This window comes from Lissotriton helveticus, chromosome 10 (assembly GCF_964261635.1).
Source record: "Lissotriton helveticus chromosome 10, aLisHel1.1, whole genome shotgun sequence".
In the NCBI taxonomy this organism is placed as follows: domain Eukaryota; kingdom Metazoa; phylum Chordata; class Amphibia; order Caudata; family Salamandridae; genus Lissotriton; species Lissotriton helveticus.
In genome coordinates this window covers 1,066,165,348-1,066,191,749 of record NC_136071.1, presented here as the reverse complement: position 1 = coordinate 1,066,191,749, position 26,402 = coordinate 1,066,165,348, and the positions used below count along the sequence as shown (strand labels likewise).

The 26,402-nt window shown below is 41.7% G+C and overlaps 1 protein-coding gene across 1 annotated transcript in view; it reads right to left on the bottom strand.

The window, feature by feature from the left end:
• AHR (aryl hydrocarbon receptor) overlaps positions 1-26,402 on the bottom strand; it is a 510,239-nt gene that overhangs the window by 258,713 nt on the left and 225,124 nt on the right. Inside the window, exon 3 of the mRNA XM_078663779.1 lies at positions 15,109-15,224. Coding sequence (XP_078519905.1) covers positions 15,109-15,224 — 116 coding nt within the window. The remainder of the gene's footprint in view (positions 1-15,108; positions 15,225-26,402) is intronic.

Sequence of the window (26,402 nt, the reverse complement as noted above, 5' to 3'; positions counted from 1 at the left end):
TCAATCGTTCTCTGTCGAGCCGATAGCTGCAGTTGAAAGCGCACAAGCCTAAACTTTGCATCACACTGCACTTTGACATTAAGACTTGTACCTCCTCCATGACCCCTGCCTCTATCCCCCCTCCCCGAAGGAGCCTCAGCTCACGTCAAAGTGCACACAATTAGGACACTATAAGACTTCCGTGCATTAATGATGTACAGCGCTGAGACTTCCAAAGTGCCTCGAACCAATATATATATCACTGCTATAGTGTTTGATTCTCGCGTGACGATTATTGTAAAGCGCTTCAATACCTTCGGTTCTGGCCAGCACTATATAAAACTCCTTAATAAAAATAAAATAATAAAATAGTTAATTTTACCCCTCCTGAGTCTAAAGATTTCCTTATTTTTGCAGAGACAGGAGAGGGAATAATATGCGTATTATTCGTTCAATTTGATAGTTTTGTTTATATTGATTACATTTGTATTATGATGTTTCTGTGTATTTTACACTATATTATTTTGATTTATCAATATTAGTAATATGTAACATAATTTTAGTAAAACGTCATTTTAAATTTTATTTTTTAGGTGTAATTAAATTAGTATCTCTTTTAGAATGTTTCCATTTTTTTTACAGTTTGTAATTTAGTGTGTATATGTATATATATCTATATATCTATATAGATATATATACATAGATATTTTTGACTCGATATTTATGTCCCACAATCTTTGTGATTTCGATATTTTGTCAGTGAACCGATCTACACCAGACTTTAGCTTAATTGTTTGCAAATCTAGCGTCTTCGTAAAAATTACCTACACCAATCTAGAAGCAAATGGCTTAAGATATTGTTATCAACAAACATCAACACCAGTTTTAGGCACTGCATGAAAGCATTAACGTATTACACTACCTTATCTGGCATTTGCACCTGAATTGGGATTAAATCCCGGCCTTCATCGTGCAAAGGTTCATTATTGCTCAAATCATTCACGAGAATCACAGGAGCATGTCTAAACTTTCTCACACTGCATTACATGCACATCCTTAGGAAAACTGTAACTTTTCTCTTTTTTTCTTAACACTTTTGTTTTGCACTATTTCTCAATTTCGTATGCCCAAACAGTGAAAATGATGTTTATTCCTGCACTTTTCCACGCATTCTTCAGCAGGAACGCCTGTGCCAAGCAGAACAGCATTCACGTAGTTCAAATACAAAACAGCAGAATTCCAGTCTGGGGAGAGGTTAGGGTCCAGTGGCTAAGATGCTGGTCTCGGCTTTTAGGAACCTGGCTTTAAATCCTGGCAGCTGGAGAGCAATCAATACATTCTTGGCGAATCTCACTGAATCCTTGGCCTGATTCTCAGAGAAGGGCATAGATCAGCACCCATAAGTTTACTAGCTAGGGTAAGTGAGAATGTATGGCTATTTGGAATAATCAAACTTTTCCAGCCTTCGGTTGGATACTTGTGCCAGCCAGTGCTTGGCTTGTAAGTGAATGAGTGTCAGTGCCCGCAGCTGTTCTCAGACGCCATGTTAGTGCACTGAATACCAAGGCTGCGTAATCTTCAATTCACTGTATGACTCTGTAATCCTTTAGCGAGCACTCCCTTCCTCTTTATCTCACTCTTGCAGATTCCTCCTTTCTCCCTTTGTGACGGTCTTTCAGTCTTTCTCTTCCTCCTCCTTACCCCTGTGTTTGTTTTTACTTTTCTTGCTCTCCGAAATGTCTGATCAGGAAAAATAAATGCCGATCCCCAAAAATGAGTGCAGGTGGCCCCAACGGGCAACCACTGGCTCAAATTAACCAGTGGTGCGAGGCGGCAGCCTTCCAGGTGTACTTCAGGAAAACTTTTTTGAACAATATTTTTTCAAGTAAAAAGATACAATCCTACGTTATAGCATTTAAACAAAAAGAGAATTTTCAACCACACTTGTTTACATTTTTAATTATTTTTCCGTATAATAAATATTTTTCCCAGGAGAAACCCCTTTCCTACCTTCGTCCCTTTACCTTCCTGTCATGCAAAATAATTTTCTCCAGCTCCAGTTAGGAGTGAATGAGCGTGGTGGACACATGGAGAGGAGTCTATGAACACCCACAAAGATGTATGTTTGCAAGTGTTGACAAACCACTCAGGTGTCTCAGCTGTGGAAACTCACTATCTTCCCAAAGGAGATCTACACTTACTGAAAACTCTTTGTGAGTAAACAAACGATTTAGCATGTGTGAAAGCAACTCGTCTGAATTTAAGAAAAAGCATAGAGAATTGTAATGTATATTCTAAAATATGAAAGGCTGTAAGTCAAAGTTATACACATTGACAGCTTTTTGCATCAGACTCCTTCTGTCTTATCTTTCAAATTTGTGCAGGGTCAAAAATGTAAAAATGTGAAGTGTTGAAATGTATATATTATTAATTTCATTGCATCACCATTTCGTTCACTGGGCCAGTTTTATGCAGTCTGCTGTTAATTACTTTTTATTGTACTGCCATCTTTCTATATACAGAACGTATGGTAGATTACTTCACCCATAAGTAAATACATTGAAATGAAGAAACTATCTAGACTGAATGATATGGAGTATCTTTTAAAAAAAAGTGTCGGTGCAACCCATGATAAATAGCTGGAGGAAAGAAAATCGGAATCCCCACTTAGATACCATACCAAATCAGGGGCTTAGAATGGAACTTTTAAGGGTGAGAATTGGGATCAATCCAGCTCGGTCAAACGACAAAATAAACAAGCATTTACAATGCAACGGTCTCGCCTTTGCAAAAGTTAGAGCTATTGGCATTGTAAATGACAATTTTTTTATTTATGTGTTGGTTTTGAAAAAAGATAAATAAATGGCATTGCCATTTAAAATGCCAATAGCTTAATGCTCTCGCAAATGCGAGACCTATTGCATTTGCACCTACACGCACAAAGAGAGCCACACACACACAGAGCCAATCACACACACAGAGCCACACAAACACACACAGAGCCACACACACACAGAGCTTCACACACACATAGAGCTACACACACACAGCCACACACACACAGCCACACACACAGAGAGCCACACACACACACAGAGCCACACACACAGAGCCACACACACATGGTGGTGGTGGATGAGGTGGTGGATGTGCTGGTGGTAGATGTGGAGGTGGATGTGGTGGTGGTCGATGTGGAGGTGGATGATGTGGTGGATGTGGAGGTGGATGATGTGGTGGATGTAGTGGTGGTGGATGTGGTGGATGTGGTGGTGGATGTGGTGGTGGATGTGGTGGTGGTGGATGTGGTGATGTGGTGGTGGTGGTGGATGTGGTGGTGGTGGATATGGTGGAGGTGGTGGATGTGGTGGTGGATGTGGTGGTGGTGGATGTGGTGGTGGATGTGGTGGTGGTGGGTGGTGGTGGATGTGGTGGTGGATGTGGTGGATGTGGTGGTGGTGGTGGTGGATGTGGTGGTGGTGGATGTGGGGGTGGTGGTGGATGTGGTGGTGGTGGATGTGGTGGATGAGATGGTGGTGGATGTGGTGGTTGTAGTGGTGGGTGTGGTGGTGGTGGAGGTCAATGTGGTAATGGTGGTGGTGGATGTGGTGGTGGTGGATGTGGTGCATGTGGTTGATGTGGTGGTGATGGATGTGGTGGTGGATGTGGTGGCGGTGGATGAGGTGGTGGTGTTGGATGTGGTGGATGTGGATGTGGTGGTGGTGGATGTGGTGGTGGTGGATGTGGATGTGGTGATGGATGTGGTGGTGGTGGTTGTGGTAATGGATGTGGTGGATGTGGTGGCGGTGGTGGCGGTGGATGCGGTGGTGGTGGATGTGGTGGTGGTGGATGTGGTGGTGATGGATGTGGTGGTGGATGTGGTGGATGTGGTGGTGGGGTGAACAACCTTTACAACGCAACGTTTACCACGCAGTGCCTTTACGACGCAACTTTTACAACGCAAACCATTACAACGCATTGCGCTGGGGGGCGCTCTAGGATAGGGAATAGGTTTAATTTACTATCCAACACCTTCCCTACTATCCACGGGGACTGGAGTTGGAGTAGTAAATAAAACAATTCCCTATCCAGCGCCCAAAAGCACTATGCGTTGTAAAGGCATGCGTTGTAAAAACAGCGTTGTAAAGGCATGCGATGTAAAAGCATGCGTTGTAATGTCATACATCCGGTGGTGGATGTGGTGAATGTGGTGGTGGAGGTGGTGGTGGATGTGGTGGTGGATGTGGTGGTGGTGGATGTGGTGGTGGTGGATGTGGTGGTGGTAGATGTGTTGGTGGATTAAAATATATATTTTTCAATAAATGATACTCAATTCGGGGTTACATTCGTACATACATTATCAAAACACTGAAATATGTTGAAAAATAAACGTTTCCCTTGTAAAGTCTTTATCACTTGTTTTCAAAACATTTGCTGCCGGATTTGCATATGGTTCGGCACATACTCTGCTCTAAGAGCCCATCCAGATCTCTGCTTTTGCCACTGAACTAATACTGTAGCTTGGACTTCCTCCAAATGGCATGATAACCTTACGCATTGAATTCGCTGGATAAGCAGGATAAAACACGAACAACAACTTGCGTAGAAATACAAAATAAAAATATGTTTGCATTTGTTGGAGCAAATGTTACTCAAAACTGTCAGAGTATCCTGACATAGACACTAAGGGGGCAGTATGTATTAACAGAGCACATTGGTTAGGAAACAATGATAAGCAAACATTCGCAGTTTGGATGTGGTTCACTGAGATTTTAAGCACAAGTCCTCAAGAGCCAACAAATCAATTAGACTGGAAGTGCTGATAAACTAGCTATGCTTGGAGTTCGTTTTACATACGCCGGGTGGAAAAAAGGAATTAGTGGTGGTTCAGTTCTAGCTTTCGTCGTATTGCTGTACAGCAAACTACGCCACAGAAAATATTATTGTGCGGGTGGTTTTTTTCCAAATCATTCCATAAGAGATAATAATTATCATGTGGCGACAATCCCAGCTCCGTAACAATACTCCCACGCCCATAGCTGAAGAAATACTTTGTCATGGTGTCAACAAGACTTTCGTCCTAACCCGTCCTCACACTCACATTTGTAGCAGACAATGACTGGTGTTGGAGGACTACTTCTGCTCCTCAGCCCGATAGATGCCCACAATAGAAGCACTAGATCGGAACCTAATGACAAGAACGGGCCAAAACATAAACAGGAAGTGACCACTATCCAAAAACGACAACTTTTGCTATCAATTTATTTCACCAACCAACGGCGCCCTTATGAACTTCCACCAATCACAACGAAGCTCTGCGTGGCTGTTATTTCCCCACGTTCTGCCTATCGTCACTTTATTGATGCATTTGAGATAATTATTGCAACACGAAGTGAGCGTTTATATTGAACTCTTATGATATAAAACCTCCAAAACACGACCCTCTCCTTTTGAACATTCGCAGCTGTGTCTTTGGGAAGGGGTGTGCGTGGGTTTTTGTTTCCAGTCCGCTCTCCATGTTATTGGCGCTGCCGTTTCCTGGTTCTACTGCTGTATGGCTCTGATGGCTGCAGAGACACTAGGACAGCGAGCAGCGCAGAGAAGGCATCTGGCTTACGCGCAGCATAGCCATCTTTAGACGTAGAGCAGCGCCTACGGTATCCACTGAAGCGACTGGTTATAAATAGAACACCTGTGGAAAGACCCTGTTGGCTGAGGGATTGTCGGGGAAACATACCTGCTGCCGACGCTGTTCTCACGGGGAGTCAGTCGGGGAAGCTAAGGTCTACGGCTATCTCTCACGATAGTTCTGCCTCTTGCAAGGAAGCAGACCTGCTGCCGAACCTTTGATGTGCACAGAGCAGGCAACTACTGACACTTTAATGTCAGGCAGGGCTTGAAGTGGGATGAAACAAGCGCTCGCCATTTTTGTCACTCAGCCCCGTCCTTTGCAGACTGGGGGCGTGTTTTTCTTTCTCCCCTCTTCTCCATTGGCTGGAATGTAAACAACGGGCGTGTTTTTTACTTGTTGTTTACATTCCAGCCAATGGAAAGAGGAGAGAAAAAAACGAAAAAAAACACGCCCCCAATCCGAAAAATACGGGGCTTAGAGCGAGAGAATGACGTCACTGAGACTTCTTCTCCAATGGCTGGCCGCCGTTTAGGAGGCCAGCCAATGGAGAAGAGGGGCGGGGTTTACCCTCGCTACTCAGAGTCATTAAGACTCGCCGGCGAGACTGCGCATGTCGCAGCCTACGCTAGCCGAGACCTAAAAAGGAATTGATGGGTCCAGATAGCAGATGCACATGCAGGTTCGGTTTGAAATGTAGTTGCTTGCATATATTAATGGATTGTCAAAAATTAGTAGCCCAGCGAAAACAGTTTTTACGACCGATTTTCATAAAATATAGTATTAGGTCCCGTCTGCAAGCAATCGAGGTCCTCACTGATATGCATCACCTTGATATCGCCATAGCTGTGGCAAAGTTTATCCAGGCTGTTAAAAGGTTGTACATGGAATAGGGAATGGAGGGATAGATTGAGTAATGAGGAATAGAGATTGAAGGTTTATCCTTTTTAACATTTTAAAAGAGGTTTTAGTGCAAGCTATTTTCTTATAGGACAATTGAATGTTTTTTAGCTGCTGTATGAAATTGTTTTAATATATCTATGATGGAGGATATGAATATCCATAGATCTTAAGGGAATGAAATGTTTTTGTAATTATTTTAAGAATTTTAAAAAATGTGTATTCTTTGTGGTTTAAAGATTTATGATCTAAATAAACTTTATTCTGACTGACTGACAATACTTTGAAATGTGCATTCATCTTCGCCACCCAATCAAAGCTTAATAACAAGTATATTAAACATATCACTGAGAGCTTCAATAGGACCAATACACTGCCACCTTACTGGTGTACTTTTTTGTGATGCTCCCATTTCAACATTGTGGCATATTCTGTCCCTGTTTCAGGCTGAAAGCTTGCAAGAGAAGCTCTTTTATAGTGTCTCATATTTAAATCTTTGTTTATAACCAAAATGTTTTTAGACTAGAATGCTAGAATTCTTTACATCTGTTAGGAGTATCAAAGTTTCACCACAAGTTTATGGCATACACAGCAAGATGAAAAGCATGGATTATTCTACAGTATCATCACACAGGCATTTATTGGATTGTAATACCCACCTTTGTGATATAACTGAAAATGACATCTTGTTCATTAGAAATAAAGCGTGCCGGACAATACAAAATCCAGGCATTGGAGACCCAATGGCCTAAAGGGGCCTGAAGACAATATGGACACCAGGCCTTTTTAGGAAAATGCCAACTATGCTTTCTTTCAAAGCCACATCATTTTGCTAACAACATAGCCGAGTTGGCATTTATAGCGTCCTATCTCTTGAAACATGCCATGCCATGGGCCACACCAGCGAATGGTTGCCAAACTTTGTTTATACTGCATTTTACTCTAACGGGGCTTTTCATGCTTCAACCAGCAGCTGGTCTCTTACATTAGTCACCTCCAACAGTTATTTTCAGGCAGTGCCTGGCCTGATAAAGCAGCAGCAGCTACATTCTGCCAAGCCTTGACGGACAATTTAAAGATACTTTATCAGACCCACTTCTACTATGGCCAACACTGATTTACCCTTCCCAAGAGACGCGCAGCAGAGCAAAAAGCACGGAAAAGAAAGGCTATGCCTCACAAATCTGATCCCACAGCATCAAAATTCCCTGAGATCTCCACTAACACAGAAGCACGGATCCACATCTGGAGTGTTTGTAAGGCACTCACTAAGAAAGAAAGGAAAGACGGCAAAAATAACTTCTTCTGAAGGACCAGTTCGTCTTTTGACTCTGGCAGACTCAAGGGACTCAGGCTGTTTTATGAATTAGACATTTGAAGTCCAAAAAGGAATCCTTATTAATCATCAGGAAATTCCTGATGAAATCAAGGGTACTGATTGAGCGCCTCTGACATCTGGTCTGGTATGTAAACAAACGCTCCCTTTGGTGATGGTTTGCACAGATTGACATTTAGAGGCCCTAGGGCCTCTTCACAAATGTATATTTGGTTGTAAATGTAAGTTTATGACTGGACTTTACGTTTTCTCACCTGCCAGGTATTCAATGAGATTCTTGTGAGGGGTAAACCAATGTATGGGTGCACAGATCTATGCTGAGAGTGCACAGATCTCTGTTGATGTAAATACTGCCCAAGATATAAAGAATGTATGCTTCAAGGGGTATTGTGTCTAGAAAACTGATGCGGAGCAATGGATACAAGAACCAGGGAGGGCACAAACAAAAATAATATTGTTGTACAATGACAATGCTTTAAATGTCAGAAATTGTGTCAAAGAGCACTACAGTGGAGCCATGACACTGAGGCAGTAGGACATCTGGGATAACAAAAGCTTCAGTAACGTCTAACCAGCTATTTGTGTGGGTTGAATGTGTTGCACTCCATCACAGACTATGTCAGTATATGTACACACTAAGAATTCCCATACCCAGTGCCCTGGATTATACTATCCACCAACCAACCCTATGCTCCATCAACCCAGCACAATGATATCAATGGATTTTATAGTTGAATTCCTAAACTCACTGGCTTACACAACACCCTTGATTGTGGTGGACTATTTAACTAAATCGGGACACTTTATTATGTTGCTGAAAATACCATCCACTGTAGAGCTAACTAATGTCTTCTTATATCACATGTTTAGATTGCATGAATTACCAGACATTATTATCTCTAATAGGACAACATAATTGTCAGCACATGTTTGGAAAGGGTTAACCAAAAGGTTAGCCGCAGTATATTTTTTCTCCACCTCCTATCATCTGAAAAACAAATGGACAGACTGAGGGACACAATCAAACCACTGAACAATATCTTCAGTGATCCAATATGAAACATGAAACAGAGCAGTGTAAATCAAATGCTTAATTAGAATTCACTCACAGCAATTCCTAGGATAGTATAAGGAGAAGTTCTCCATTGTATTGTACTTTTGACATTCATCTGACATGCTACTATCTGCTATCTTTCCAGCTCCTGTCTCATCTGTTAATATGTGTCTGTCTCATGAGGGTTGTGAGACTGTCAATGTATCAATATTTTAGTAAAGGCAAAAGCAGATTATAAATGCCATGCTGTCTGTGTCACTGTCCAGTACCACCATTTTACAAGGTAGGAAATATTGTTTAGATGTCTATTAAATTATTGTCCATCCATGGTTCTCAATTCTAAATGTATCTCCCAGTTTGTAAGTCCCTTTCAAATCTTATGGTTGGTTGGGCCTCTGACTTCGAAGCTGTTTTTATATACACAATGGTATATTTATTCAGTGGTTGATGTGCTTCATGTAAAACCTACTAAATCCATCCATAACTGTTTGCCCTCCTCCACCCACCTTGGTTGATGGCACTCATGAATGTGAGATGGAGCCTATATTGGATTCTAGATGGTAGCATGGACTGTTGCAATACTCACTACTATTAAAGGATTATGATGCTTCTGAAAGATTATGTGAATCTGCAGCATTTGTTCATGCTCCCCCCTTTGGTTTGATGTTTTCTTGTATTTCCAACCAGGTGGGGTCTCCTGAGAGCAATTCATCATTGGAGTACTCTCAAGATTCAGACAATACTGTCCTTACGTGAAACTATACTCCATATAAACCCAGCTGCACTTTTGTAGGTGCTGGAACTCGCATGCTGCATCCAATCAACGCAAGTCCACAATTTCATCCAGACCAGGAAGATCATGGAGACTATAGGTGGTGGTGACTAGAATGTAAAATAGGTTTCAGAGGTAGAGTACTATGGCAGCAAGGGTTACTTCAAGAGAGGCATAAGTGGTTTTGAATGTACAAAGCATCCTGTTAGTATCCCATGAGTTGAAGGTGTCTCCTAGTTTAGCACCCGGCTCTGCATCTTCTCATTTAGCATTCTGTACCTTACTGGTTCCTTCTTGATTAATATTATTGTCCTGCTTTACTGTTGGGTTTCCTGTGATCCCAATTCAATCCTGCCTTTGCCTGATTCACCTCAACATCAGGGGTTCATCATCAATATCCAGGACACTGCCACATCCACCTTGGTGAATACACTGTTCGATCTTACTAAGTAACCCACTCACTGCATGGTTAGGCTCAGCTAATGTTTAACATTTATCTGATGCCATCGAAGCAAATACTGAGTGTTGCCTCCACCAACTACAGCGAAACGTCATTCTGACATCCCTGATGAGAATCCTGTGTTTTCATCATTCCTCATTTTCTCCCTAATTGCTTTGTGGGACTCTATAAACATACTTGTATCTCTAGAGAGGTTTGAGGAGAACTGGGACTCTGCTGGCTATACTGAAGCCTTTCCTAAAAATTGACAAATATTTTAAGACTTGCCAGACTTGGCGGTTTGAGCCACACTAAGGATGATTCATAAAAATGTGTTCCTTGCCTGACCAACACTAATTGTTCATCCCTTGAACTTCAGGATAGTAACATAGCACAACACATACACAAGTCCCTCCTCTACCACTCCTGGTTTGGTCCACGGAGCATATGCTATGGCAGATGACAACACACAATAAGGATCTCTAATTTTAATGAACAATAAACTTATAGCATGGCCTCACTAACAAATGAGGTATTAACCATGGTATTGGTAGTTCCATATCCAATTCCATTTTGTAATCTCTTATTTTGGCCCAGACGTTGAGCAGACTAAATCTCTGGATGAAAATAAATACATCTGAGGTGTTTCTGCAGCTATCATAATTCTGATGGAGCAATAACTGCTATTTCGTGCCTCAGCGGAATAAACTGTCAGTCATAATGAGGGCCAATATACTATAGTGTCCAATATACTATTGTCACTATACATATAAATGAAGTTATAGTGGTTGAGTTTCCTCATTTCATTCATTTGTACAAGCATTTGTTTTGTATGAAATCAGAAAAAAATAGCCAAACCTGTTTATCTCATTACTTATACCAACACATGTGAGTTATTTAGGTGTGGCTCGCTCAAGAAGCTGTCTACATCACTTATTGATTGTTACCAATTGATTGAAGGCACATTATGGGCTTCAGCTCCATCCAGAGCACAGTTACTCTCTTACCTCATTCTATTGATTGCTGATTGAATTACACTATTTTTTACGAAGTGCTTCCATTGCAAAGCAGGAAGGACTATTTTACATCTGAAAGTAAAGTCAATCACTACACCGATTGTCACATCCATTGCTTTATTTCCCATATGAATTCTATAAATAAAGCAATCCGTTTTTGCTATTTGTATCCAAGCACTGGCAAAGTCAGTAGGTCTGGCTTTATTGTGCTGAACTGTATTTACAAATGCCTGTGCTTGCAACGCGTTCACGCATTGAAGCCTTGACGCACTGGTTTTGCCAATATTTTTTTTTAATTTGGAACAATTTGGATTTTGAAAAAAACCCGAACAAACGCAACCTAGTTCTGAAAATACGTGTCTCTATTTCCATGCGCCTAAATATTTAAGAACAAAGCTTAAACTATAGAAATCTGAATGGACCCGTAGCATAATAGTCTGTGGTTAAAAATACACTGCCTGGAAAAGCTCTGCAGAAACAATCTGTACCGCAGTCAGGAAACCAGCTATTTCCGTAAAACAAGAGCTTTGTGTCACTGGCTTCCCACCCCCCCGCCCACCATAGTACAGATTAGAAAATGCACCCGGGTGCAGACTTTAGATCAGCGCTGCCAAATGTTTGAACATGCACAAAGCAATTCTATCTGTTGGTTCACTGGCCACGTTGTAATTGACCTTAATGGAAGTAAAGAATCTTTAGTAAGTATAAGGAGGTGCACGTTATTGTTTAGCAATAAGAAGGAGTCCCTGCTGTCATATTACAATTGTAATAAACCGCATGCCTGCTGCACTCACATCTCTTGAACTTGCAAACTTCTCAGAAACCGTGGACTCTACAATAGAAAACTAAAAAACAAGCACTCATACGGGAGCAGAGAAATAACTATTGTTTAAGGACAGAAACACCTAAAATGCACACCCGGCAATCAAAATTAAAGGCAACATGGTCATTTTTAATCTGAAGAGGCACAAATCACAACCGTTCCAGACAGCTGACCAAACATTAGCTCCAACTAATTAATGCAAAAACGTAATGTCGTTCAATGCAAATGTTGGTGCAAACTGCTCGAAAATGGTAGGAAATTACCATGCACGATCGGGTGTGACACAGACGGGCAGATTAAATAAACTTGCTCTGGCGCAAGAGACAGGACAAATCCGCTTTAAAAAAGAGTTGTTGCGTGTGAACGTAAATAGAATCCATATAACACATGTAAAAACGAAAACCCACTAAAACAATACATGATGTACATGATTAATTTATATATGGAATATGAGGGTTAATTTACAGTATCTTGACTTCAATTTTGCCTTGTTGCAGACCTTTAGCTGCAGCCTGTCCAATATTTCTATACTCTATTATAAAAGAAAGAAAAAGAAACAAAATATACCTGCTCCCGTTAACGACTGGTGCAAAACTTTATGGAACATGGCCTATGCCTTCAGCAATGAATTTGGGTTGGAACTGAAACTACCTCCAGTAAAATCCAAATAATACTCGGTCTGCAGGGGAAACATCAGAGGAATCGGAAACCCTTTTCACTTAAATTTGAATTTACGTTACATTTGCCAGGCAGCAGCTATTAGCGCTATTCAACATAATCATCTCCAAAGGCGAGATTTTCAAATCATGACATTGTGTAGTTTAGTTGCTGATGCCTGCAATCTTTGACTTGGAAAACCATTTTCTTTGAGGTCAGCTGTTCACCTCCTCAGAGTTGGAAAAGTCCTACTTGGCTAACACTGGGCCCATTTATCTCAAGGTGAGCAAGGACAGGTGGGAGACTCTTCTTTTCTACTTGTCTCTTTTGGACTTTATATGTATGTTGTTCATATATTTATTTTCTCGTCACTCATATAAGGGCAGCATACAATCACATAGTTATTGCAATGACTTTATCACCTATGCAGACACAGATTGAGGTTCCTGGGCCTTAGTGCTTTGAACAGGGTAGTGCTCCCTTGCATAACTGGAACATTCATATGTTCCAAACGTATTGAGTCTGTACTCTGTGCACCTCTGGTGAGCTAGAAGAAAGCTAAAAAATGTTTCAGAAGATTGCAGGAATGTTTGAGCTTTTACATTGCAATTAGTTTTAAGTTCAAGTATGGAATTAAATGCAAAGCAAATGTCCCCCCAAATCATCTAGTAGTGTAAAACAGGCTGTACCTACTGATGTGATGTTAGAAGATATTAGTTTCAAAATAGAACTTACATCTATTTTACTGATAGGGTGGCAAATCTAGGCTGCCATACTGGGGTATTGAAGAGGCTATCCATCATCCCACATATGGCTTCTGTTAGAGATGATGGTGAGACCCTGCTGCATACGCAAGCAGGGACCAACAAGATAACAACCAATTGCCTTGGGACTATACACACACACAATGTGACCCTTGTACTAGATGACATAAATAATGTATTACAGAAAGCTTCACTCCCTGCCCAGTATCCCACAGCCCCCGTATTGTTGTTTACTTTTGGACAGAAAGCCTCCCAGGATGAGATGTCGAGTAAAGAGGAAGCAAATGGAGCCCTAAAAGTCTGACTGCTGGGAAATCGCCAGGAATAACAGCTTATCAACCAAACCTTAACCTGCATATGAATACACCCTGGCCAACAAACAACTGCTGGTTCAAGGAGATGGAAACAACAGTCAATGGGTGAGATTTAAAGTGCAGTGGTTCCTAAACCAAATAAAGACCATTTGGACTACAAGGCATATCAGTCATTATCGATGCTGAACACAGAGTACTTGGCAAAGGATTGGCGAACAGGCTCTAGAAAGCCATTATGAACAGGTTAGGATATAAAAACCTGGGAAATCCAGTGTAAGATTTTAAGTGCAAGGAAATGCCTCTTTTTGCATGACCACTCACACGTTTTTGTACTGGTGCTGCTGGTGTTTTGAGTTGGATCAACCAGAATAGGCATACGTTAATTTACCTTTGAAACCCCAGTATACAGTACCATGGGTACCCAAGGCCTCTAAGTTAAAGTGCCTCTCTTGTACTGCAGCACTTATTTTGCCACCACAAGTGTGACAAAGCAAATTGGGACTCTCAGCCCATCATTGATGGCTGGTAGAGCAGTTTTAAACTGCTAACTCGACTTTGCCAATCATTTAACGTTTAATGGCAAAGCCCAAGCTTCCTTTGTAATATTTATAAATCACTCCTAAGCAGGCCTACTATATTTCTAACCTGGTTTGGGATATTTGTTTGTGTGGTGTTTTCACTGATTTATCATTTGTAGTGTTGCGCAAATACTTTACACATTGCCTCTAAATTAAGCCCAACAGTTGTGTGCCAAGCTATCAAAGGGTGAGCTAGGTTAATGTAGGGTTTGCTTGACCCTTACTCTGACTGGTATTGTGGTTGATGCTTGACCAGGGCTCAAACACCAATCAACCAGTAACCCAATTTCTAACAGCTAGACTCTACAGCTGGTTGTAGTTTTTATTTAGAATTAGTCAAACTTTTGAGTCCAAGTAAACATGTTGCCAAATGGGCTATCATTGAAAGTAGTGGTTGAAGGTCACGAGGTACAGCTTCTGCAGATGAAAGGTGGATTACAGTCAAAATACACACCAACAGGAGGAAAGATGAAAAAAAGAGGGAAACCTATCTGAAATATAAACACAACCACAGTGTTTGTGTGTCCTAGAGACCCTTTACCTTAACCAACTGCAAGAACAATATATGTGTATTGTACTATCTCAAACATTGCCTGTGTTTTGTACCTCATTAATATGCTAACACAACATTTTCGAAACCAATTGATGTTACATCTAGGTTTAAGGAGATACTCAAAAGATGGACAAAAAAAACAATAATATATAAATGTGCCATAACATCAAAGAGACACAATGATCATAAATATAACAAAAACAGTGATATGTTTCAATACATTCTTTGCATTTGTATCCATCTGTGTAAAATCTGGTGAGATGCACATGGTTAAGGTATTATGTTCTTGGAACGAACCTGTAAGAGCAGCTCTCCTTCAAGCAGATACAGGTTTTCCCCAGGTCTTCCTGGTTTTGCTGTTCTTTGTTCCTCATGATTTCCATTTCCGTCAGTGCGAGAAGATTTTAGAGCAACTGAAAGAGAAATACATGTTTTTTTATTACTTGTACAGTCATGCCATACGGTAAGCACTGTATTAGATAAATACAATCACCCAGGGCGTGACTCACAAAGGTAAACATACATGTTTGTGTAAGTTCACACGTTTTGACTATTCACAAAACTGCATTTTAATACTATGTTTACGATTGCGGAAACTCGACAGTCGGGCAGAGAATTTTTTTTTTATGTTCTGAGTTCTCTGCCCCGACTGCGAAGTCTTGGTGCTCATAAACAGGGCCGGACTGGGAACCACAACCGGCCCTAGCAAAGTGCTCGGCCGGCCCCCCCTCCCGCCGAGGTGCCGCCGAGCTCTTTGCCGGGGCCGGTTTTCGGACGATTTTGTTACAGGGCCGATTTTGCAGCTATGCTGCAAAAACGGCCCTGTAACAAAATCGGCATCCAGGGGCCCAAAAGCGCCCCCCACCCGTGCGGCGTACCGGGGGATTGCCCGGTGCCCGCTATGGCCAGTCCGGTCCTGCTCATTAAACGTACTATTAAAATGAAGTTTTTTTAAATAGTGAAAAGGCGTAAACTTACACAAACGTGTAAGTAGTATACCTTTGTGAATCAGGACCACAGTTGGTAAAAAGTAACGAAACATTTGTACAATACAAAATAACATTCTTTCAATTCATATTTTTTCACCGGCGGCTTGGGCCAAATTTTCCTATGACAACATTAGGTGGCGTCCTGCCCAAATGATGATGTCAGCCGGAGTAAATGGGGTGAATACGGCATATGGGAGCTTATCTTTATAGATGACTTTTATAGTGGCTATACCCAACATAGGATCAAGGCAGGAGATGTGGGGGCAAGTGGCTGTGTTTAAACTTGTTAGAGAAAAGTATTGGTAATCAGACACACACACACACGTAAGGGATATGGCTGAAGGAAGGGACAGAAATGAGACTGGTCTTATTAAACAGGGTAAAGGGAAATGCATGATTACAGACTGGATACATTAAAAAGTGGCAGCTGCAGATATAGGATGAAGCCATTCAAAAGTGGTGGGTTGTGAGTTAGGACAAATATTTATGGTACATGCCTTGATGAAGTGTAAGAGGTTCCAGTTTTAAACACAGGTTAAGGAAGTACCCAAAGGGCCAAAACATTCAGAATATTTAAGCATTCTTTTGTTTTTTATGTATTGCGCTGTGATGATCAATGCACGGTTAAACCGTAGAGGTCCGAATCACAAAAACGAACATATAAAAGTTGGAAATTAACACCTCGCAGCTTTTGCCCATGTTTAGGAATTCTCCAAAATTTCTAGGCGTGCTCGCTTGTGTAACTGTATAAACCGATGAACTGTAAACGGCGCACTTTTAATATGAGTAAATGGAGCACAAAAGACAATTTACATTTTTAGGTTTTGTATCTTTTATTACTCCCCTTGGGAAAAATATTTCTACAATAGACATTTATTTTCTCTTATACCTACTCAACAGTTCTTACTTCAAATAAATATTAGAAAACTGGAGTGCTGAGAGCTCCATTAAAGACAAAGGAGCAGCAGCGTCTATATAAACTGGTAGAGGCCAGCTGCTCTCAACATTTCAATGTTCTACTAAAAAGCCTCAGCCTTTCACTTTCCCCTGCCTCTCCGAACTACATGGAGTGGGCAGGGGAACGTGAAAGGAAGAGGCTGTGTTGCAGGGCACACCAGAGCCTTCCCTCCTCCTCCTCCCATTTCTCAGAGTCACTAGAGCCTTGAAGGGAGGGAGGGAGAATGCTGGGACTCTCTGGCTTGGCTGAATGAAAAAAAAGCAGTTTAGCCAAGCCGTGGAGAATCAGGGGCTAGATTTCAGCTCCTTTTCACAGCTATTACTGTGAATGTTCAACAGCTAACAGCATTGGCCCTTTGCGCGGCTGTTGAGCAATAGCAGCAACAACAGCGAAACAAAGGCTTTGGAGCCTCAGGATTTCAACTTTCTCCGTCTCTGATGCCTTGGTTTTTCTGAATAAGACAATCTGCACTCTGAGGGTGAAATGTTATAACAGCCTTACAGCCCCCTGCAGTGTGCTATACCGGGCATTAAAGGCCCACTCCCTTCTTAAAGGCCCAAGCCGTAGAGAGTGCCTTTAATGAGTGGTATAGGCCATTATGGCAAGCTAAAAGGCTATATTAGAACATTAGAATTTTGAGAACTCCACTGAAGACAATAGACTGGCTACAGCCTTATACAGGCAGGTATAAGCCTTCTACTCCAACATTCAAATGTTTGTCTTTCTTTTTCTCCCTTTTTAATTTAGTACAATCTACCCTTAGTAAGCGGAATATTCTAATTCCTTGTAACCCTTCTGCCTCAGGTTATGCCTGTTCTTAAAGGTCCGCACCCTCATTATAACTCAGATTCAGGACCTTTAACAACCGGGATAGCCCTCGGCAGTGGGCTATAATGCTATAATATTGGGCCTTGACACAACAAGTTCCACAAGCATTCAACAAGGTGTGACAGACACATAGTGTGGTGTTGCACAATTCCTTCTGTTTTTGCTGGAGTAAGGATTTTACACACTTTACCACTGCTAACCATTGCTGAAGAGCATGTGCTCTTTCCCTAAAACATGGTAACACTGGCTTATACCCAATGGCATATTTAATTTACTTATAACTCCCTAGGAAAATGAAACTACATGTGCCCAGTCCCTGTAAATTAAATGCTACTAATGGGCCTGCAGTACTGATTGTGCCACCCACTTAAGTAGCCCTTTAAACATGTCTCAGGGCTGCCATTGCAGAACGTGTGTGTGCAATTTAAGCTGCCGTTTGACACAGAAAAATAAACCTTGTGCTGGGCCAAAATCTTCCTTTAAAATACATGTCTGTCACCCCTAAGGCAGGCCCTGGAAAGCTCCAGGGGCAAGGTGCAGTGTATTTAAAAAAGAAAAAGGCAGGACATATGCTTGTAAGTGTTACAAGTCTGGGTTGTGAAAAACTCCTAAACTCCTTGTTCACTTCTACAAGTCTTATAACTCCCATTGGATAACATTGGGATTAGCTTATTACATTTTATAAAAATAATTCCCAAATATAAAGATAGACCTGGTTCATGGTTGGTGTCTCTGGAATCAAATTTAAAATCCAAACTTATTGTGAAGTCAGATTTTAAATTACAATTCTGAAAATGTCACTCTTAGAAAGCTGGCATTTTCCTGCCTTCGGCATTTGGTGCCTGCAGCCTGTCTCTAGTCACATGACTGGGTGTAGTGGGCAGATGGGCTTTTTGTATTCCTCCTAGACAGCCACACACAATGGGAGCTTAGGGGTGACAGAATGGACCATCACTGACAGGATTGGAGGCAGGAGCTGGACCCACACAAAGGTCTGCACACCCCCTGTAGTTAGTCTGAAGGCAGGATTGGACAGGTAGGGAATCTGTCCACTTCACTGCTAAAAGCTTCTCACCACTTTAAAGACAAAACTGCATATAAAAGAAGGACCTCAGACACCACCATTTCAGTACAGTTTTGGACCTGTGGACACTCTGCCAGGAAGGACTGCTGCACTGCTGAAAAGACAGCCACTCTGCTGGACTGCTACTCTGCTGGACTCCTATCCGCTGTGCTGATCTGCAACCTGCTGCCGCCCACTTGCCTGGGAGAGAAGAACTCGATATGCATCAATTGAACAGAGAACCCAGAGTGACTCCAAGGGCTAATTGGCTGGCCTCCTAATCTGAAGCCTCTGGGACATAACAAGCTTCCAACCACGCTGCACCTGGACTCTGCCATCTGTGATTCTACCCTGCCAAGTGGTGCCACCCCAGCCCTGGACCCTTGGAAGTGGTCTTCATGTGCTTTCCAGCAGAACCACTGCATCTTCTCAGCTGAGTGGCGCACCCTCGAGCCAAATCAATGCATCTCCTCGGCTGAGCAGAGCATCCTCGAGCAGAGCGGAGGCCTCACCACTACAGCATGAATTGGACCCGGCGCAGAAAGACTGCATCACCCTCGCTTTCTCCATTACGCATCCAAAGCCAAAGGCACGATACATCTACTGTCCATGTCCTCGCATCTCTCATTGGCGGCAGCCTCAAAACCAACGCAGGACACCCTCACAGCTCCTCGAAACCGATGCATCACCAGCTGCTCGCTGAATCCCCTACTCCAGACTTCGCATTGCAAGCCCGCCAACGGGATCCTTGATGTTGACTCAAACAGACCTTGCACCATGGCCTCGCTGCATCTTGGAATCAAAGCATTGCTCTACCTTCTTCTCTGAAGCCCTTAGCATCTGAAATTTTCTGGTCAAGTTCGACCATTGTCACTTTTGGAAAAAATCAATAGGTAAATTAATAAATTAACTAAATAACTAATTGCTGATCAATCAATTTTTTATCTGTCTGTTATTTAGGAATGAATTCGTTATTTGAGATAATACTATGTTTCCCATTAATATCGCTGATCCTATGCCGCATTCAGAATTTCGTGCAAACTGAGAGTCCACTGAAAAAATAAATAAAGGGAGACTCTACTACCTGTATTGTCTCCTTCATAACAATACTACATAGAAGGACATTTCTGTCAGCAGATTCCATTTCAGATTTAGTATTTTTTCCAGAAATTGGAGGATATTCAGTTACAAAAAGATTATTAATTAGTCCAGTCCATGGTGAGCAAATTATTTAAGAAACATAGAATTTTCACATTCAATTAAAATCTGGAATTTAACTACATCATTGTTTTCAAGATTTAGGTCTTCTGTTTAATATTCCTAACTACATTGTTAGGATGTTTCTAAAGAAAGTTTCACATGTCTGTGGTCGAAGACTTATTGTAAACAATACATTAATACATAGTTTGGGCTTTGTATCAGCTCTTTGCTTATGGTTGGATTGCTTTATTGTCTATCTCAATTCAAACTCGTGATTTGATTGCTTTCCTCCATATTCTTGTTTTTGGCTCACCCTTGAGGGTATCTTCTTTACCATTGAATTTATTGACTGCATTACATATTTTCACTGCTGAGAACAGTTCATTCTTTTTTATGTGTGTTTTAGAACTTATGACGTTCCTTGCTATTTTCCCTTCCCCTCAAAAAAACGAATTACTCCTCGCACACTTCAGTGGCTTTATTGAAATATATATATATATATTTTAAAACAACTGATTTTGCAAGGGCCCTAATAGCTGTAAACTACTGTTCAGCTGCTCCCTACCATGCTCCTTCATTGCTCCACTATCCATCCCCTGCACCTGCTCATCCCCCTTTTTTACACTTAAAACAAATATATTTTTGTGATTGCCTCAAAGCTGCACCTTGCTACTGGGCCACCCACTTCATTCTAGGGCTGTACGAGGCTTGCAAGAACCAAAATGTTGTTGAAGGTTAGAGGGGCAAGTAGAAATTTAATCAAAACCTTAGACTTCATGGATGTGTTCTTTGATAAGTGACTGGTAACAGGAAAGGTGAAGGGAAGGGTTTCTCATATTATAAACACCAGCACACACAAAACTCCAGGATTGTTTACATTTTCCCCTCTACTGCTACACATTAGAATTAGCTTGGACCGTAATTCCTGCCAGGAGACAAAAGGAAAAACATTCAACCATAGAATGCAGATGGTGAATATTAAATCTGTCATCCTGAGGGTGGTCTTCCCCCATACATTTTGCCAGCTTACCTCCTTTTTTTGCTGTATCTTTTTGTTGGCCTTAGGACGTTTAGCACTTTACCACTGCTAACCGGTGCTAAAGTGCATGTGCCTCTCCCTGAAACATGGTAACATTGGTGCCTACACAATTGACATATATTTTTTACTTGTAAGCCCCTTGTAAAGTGCTATACCACATACCAAGGTTCTGTAAATTAAATGCTACTAGTGGGCCTGCAGCGCCGATTGTGCCGCCCATCACAAGTAGCCTTTCAAATCTCTCAGGACTGCCACTGCAAGGCCTGTGTGTGCAATTTACTGCCACTTTGACATCCCATTTAAAATCACCTGCGAAGCCTTAAACTTCCTTTTATTACACATAACTCACCCCCCAAGGTAGCCCTAAGGACAGGGTGCTGTGTAACTAAAAGATAAGATATGCACTTTTACGTTTTACATATCTTGTTAGTGACAAACATTCAAATGTTTTTTTTTTCACTACTGTGAGGCCTACTTCTCTCATATACTAGCATTGCTAATTCCTTAATAAACTTTTAAGCTGTAATTCCTGATTAGAAAGGAGTAGCTGCATCCTGTGTTATATCTTTGGAATGGTAACGATAAAACCTCTTAACTGGTAAAGTTGGATTTGACATTACTGTTTTAGGGAAACCACTTTTAAAAAATGGACATTTCTTTGTTGTTACTGCTCGGTGGGCCTTGCAGCCTGTATCAAATATACGTCTGGGGATGGTGACAGCTACACTTTGTGCACTCCCTCTGGACAGCCGCAAACACAGGACGAGGGGGTGTGATAGAAAACACATCTGCATTCATCTGCACTCTGATAGCTCTTCCTGGGCAGGAATAAAGAGGGGGATCTGACACACCTGAATAGGCAGTGTCCTGTTTCCCACACAAAGGGCCGATTACCCCAACTGATAGTCTTGAGTCATGGATGGGAAGAAAGGAGGACCTGTACACTTCAAGAGCCTGCTATGAAGTCACCTCCACTTCATAGGCACAATTGGTATAAATACTGGGGGTCTGACCCTACCAAGACAATACACTACTGGTCCAGTGAAGAAATTGTCAGGAGTAAAGACTGCTTCACTACGACGATTGACACTCTGCTTGACAGCTCAGGGGTGTGGAATTTAATAAAATATCTACCTGTTCATGGGGCAAGTTGTTACATAAATCTACATGTCCTGTGACAAAATCGATTTTTTCCTTGTGTGACATGTAATGCAGAGACTAATTAAGGCAGAAATCTCTTTATATAGGAGTTCTGATATAGCCTTCTTGATTATGCCAGGGTTCATACCATAGTAGGGTTTGAATACTGAAAATTCCCTTATGTTGCAACATTTTCACAGATCTCTATATTGGAAATGAAGTTAGTGGTAAGCACTAGTTCCAGGGTTCTTGTGAATTCATAAAAGCCATATATATCAGCACTTAATGCTAGGACATATACCATGGTGCATTTTTGATAATTTCTTTTTTAATTGGGCCCCTAATTCGGTCTGGCGTTAACCACGACCTTTTGTGTTTATTAAAAAATGTTCTCTCCCTCTGTCTATCGGCTGGCTTTACTGTGAGTGACAGCATTCTGCTCTTTCACAAGGAGCATATCAGCACACAAAGTAGTTTTATACAGTAACAAGAACTACTGTGGCAATGTGCGCTTTTTAGCGACCCAAAAATATTTTTGCTTTTGCCAATGTTTGTTATAACGGTGAGGGCCTGGCAGCTCCCACACCAATAAGATTTTATAAAAAAACATGCCAAAACAAGTCACACATTAACAAAACCAAAAGGCTGACTACCAATTTCCGACCTACTGGCTTTGTCAATGCTTGTTTATTTGTTTCTCATAATCTTATTGAAACTGGCTACACTGATTTTTCACACATTTTACAACATGATGCTGCAAAGAAATAGTATTTAACATTTTACACTAGTTTCACAAATTCTTTTTCCTACTTGCATTTTTAGGTGAAGATTTATTTTGAAAACAGAGAATCCTCAATCTAGCTTTCAAGCTTCTGGAAATATTTGCATCTAATCAGAAAGCATTCTGGGACCATTATACAAAGCCTCATATAGCTAAACTTTGAAAATGTCTGTACACATTTTTATACTGGAACGACTCTCAGTAGTGCAGTCCGAGCTTACAAAATTTACTTTGAGCGAGAGCGTGCACCCTAATAATACAGGCTTTGCATTAATGAGCCTTAAATACAATTTTGTACAGCATTAACACATGGGCACAAATGTTCGCTTAATTGCAGACATTGCCCGTCCCTGAACGATACTGTGGTATACTATAATGACCAAAGGGTTTGTACTGTAAGAGCCAACAGGGTTGTGCTGTAGGGGGATGGGCCTACTTGTCTCAAAGACAAAACACACATTAGAACTTTTTGCCCTTGACCCAACACAATATGTCCTGGGTGTCAGGCTATAGGAATTCCACATCCCTGCAGCTGCTCTGGAAGAACTGCTTTTCTGTGCTGCCCTGCTTCCTGCTGATCTCGGCCCTGCTGACGACAAGGACTGGATCCATCTCACTTGAACCAAGAGTGACTCCAAGGACTTGCTGTCTTGTCCCTTGTTGTGAAGACTCAGGGCTATCAAAGACTTCCTTCTACCTTGGAAAAAAACGATGGATTTAGGCCCAGATCTCTGTACTGGGGTGAATGTATGACATTGATCTGCATTCTGTCCATCAATTGTTGTTTTTGCATTTGTCACCCCAAGTGGGATGGGTATGCTCAGATGTGAGTCCCATGCTCTCCACACCACTGGAGTCAAGCTATCCTGGCTGAAGACGGCTGATAGCCAGAAACCAATCCTAGGATGCTTGATTCTGGTCCAAGGAAGACATGGCTTGGCAGTTCGGGCTGGACTGTTCCCATGAGGAACAGGGTCAAGGCTGATTTGCATATGGCCATGTCTGAATTGGGGTGGTGTGGTGAGCAAAAAAACGATGGATTTAGGCCCAGATCTCTGTACTGGGGTGAATGTATGACATTGATCTGCATTCTGTCCATCAATTGTTGTTTTTCCATTCCTTCAACCTTGCAACAGCACCTGGACTCTGCCATCTGTGAGTTCTGCCCTGACAAGTGGTGTTAATCCAGTTCTGGGCCCTTGAAAGGTGACTTCTGCTGTATAAAACCATCAAAATCATTGCAGTGACGACTTTGCGTTGATCAGAACCAACACACTGCCCTGTGATGCCAACACAGGAGCTAATCGACGTCATCGATTCAATGGACTACGCGGCTTGATGGAGACACACAGCATAGCTAGAGGATGACGCAGTGCCTGAAAAATAAAGGGGCTAATTGACGAAGCCTTCATCTCTTGTGCGGATCCGAACGGACGTATCGAGTGCTCAACGTCATCGCTTGCGCCATGCACGATATTTTTTCTGCGGGCCATGAGTGAGTCCTGCAGCCGTCCATTGCAGTATGCCTGAACTTTTAATTTACCCTGGTCCAACGCGACCTCAATTAACCCCTAAGCGCTATTTACTTCTACTCTCTTATTTATTCTTTAAAAATTCATATCTCTGCTTCTACTTATTGGATATTTGTTGTGTGGTTTTGTTTTACTCATAAGAATATAATCTATTGGTCTAACCCTGTGTGGTATATTTTTGTGGTGATTTTGTTGTGTTACTCTGTGTGTGTGTGTTGCACAAATACTTTGCACATTGCCTCCTTAGATAAGCCTGACTGCTCTGTGCCAAGCTACTAGAGGGTGCACAAGTTATCTTTTAGTGTGTATCTACCTTACCCTGACTAGAGTGGTGGCTCCTGGTTTTAAAAGGCGCATACTTTCCTTTCCTTAGCTGACAAACATCTCAGAAACCATATTCGGGACATAATAAGGGAATATACACATTTCAATCACCAGTTAACCAGTTTTATGGGATACTTTCAAAGTCACAGTGCAGGGGGCAATACATAGCTAGCTATAGCATGAAGAAGAGAGTTATTCCAGGCCAAGGATCAAATTAGTAGAACACTGTGGGAATAAATACACAGCTATATTTAAAATATTGCACCAAACAATATGAATACAATAAATCTGTGGGGTATATACTAGCATTTAGTGGCAGAGAGCATCAGGCAGGGTTCAGCATCAAAAAGAACATAAAGAGACAGTTGTATTAGAACCAGAAGCTACCACACATACTTTTCAGCAATATTATCAAGCACTTTACACTCAGGAACAAAATTATTCTGAGAGTGCAGTATGTAACTACCAAATGACAATATCACTTAAACAACTAGCCCCACAAGAGTTAATGCACTGATCCTGTTGCGGCTGGACTACGCCAATGCCCTTTTTGTTGGCATACCAGGGCTACCTGATGAAGAAGTTACAGGTGGTTCAGAATGTGGCAGCCAGACTCCTACTGGGTACTTCGGCTGGGAACAGCGTTCAACTTCATTTACGATCCCTCCACTGGCTCCAGATGGCGGAGAGAGTCAAATTTAAATCATTGGTACTGGCCCATCGTGCCCTTCATGGCTGTGGCCCCCTCTACTTGCAGAGACGCTTTTCATTTTATCGGTCCTCATCCCTACGATATGCTCATATTCCCCGCTTCAAGCTTCAGAGGTTTGGGGGCAGATCCTTGGTAGTGAAGGCTGCTGCTGCTGGAATGCTCTTCCTCTTGTCCTGTGTATTATTCAGGATCCAGTGGCTTTTGGCAGGAAACTAAAAACACATCTCTTTGCTTGATTTACGTTTCATACCCCGCTAGGCTCCGCGCTGGGATACTCATGAGTAGCAGTGCGCATTACAAATTTATGTAATATAACATAACATAGATAGTCCTTTTACTAACAATGGGGTTAAGCTGGCCACTACCTTAGCCACTAGTAAAGGAGCAGGCTAGGATAGTATTCTACTGAAATTCTATAAAAGCTTCCTAGAAGCAATATTACCACTGTTTATGGATGTTTTCACTAGCATACATGTATGTAGTACTACCCCTTCTATTCTGGGATTATATCTTGATATCTATATTTTTTATGAAAGATGAACCAGCTAAAGAGAGAGAAACATACTGGCCAACCTCAGTTAACAATGCTGATGCCAAATTATATTTTAAAATCTTCTATTTATCTATTTGTAAAGTACAACAACTACTCATAGCGTGTTTGGGGCACTAGTTGATAGTACTGATCCTCAGTATCATGGAGTTCAGAATGCAAAATTGAAAAGCCAGGTGTTAAGCAGGCGCTTGATGACCAAGATGTCCTCTGTGGCACAAAGCTGCAGTGTGAGGGCATTCCAATCTTTGGCAGCCAGGTGGGAATAAGACCTACTGCCCCACGTTTTCCTTCAAAATTTGGGAAACACACCAGAAGGGAGGTCGAGGAGCGTAGTGATCTATTTGGGTGATAGGGATAACACTTTTTGACAAATACTGAGGACCGGAGTGAAAGAAGGCTTTGTATGTCATGACAGTTCCCTTAAACCTCACCCTCTCCTTGATGAGAAGTCAGTGAAGTTCTTTCAGGTGAG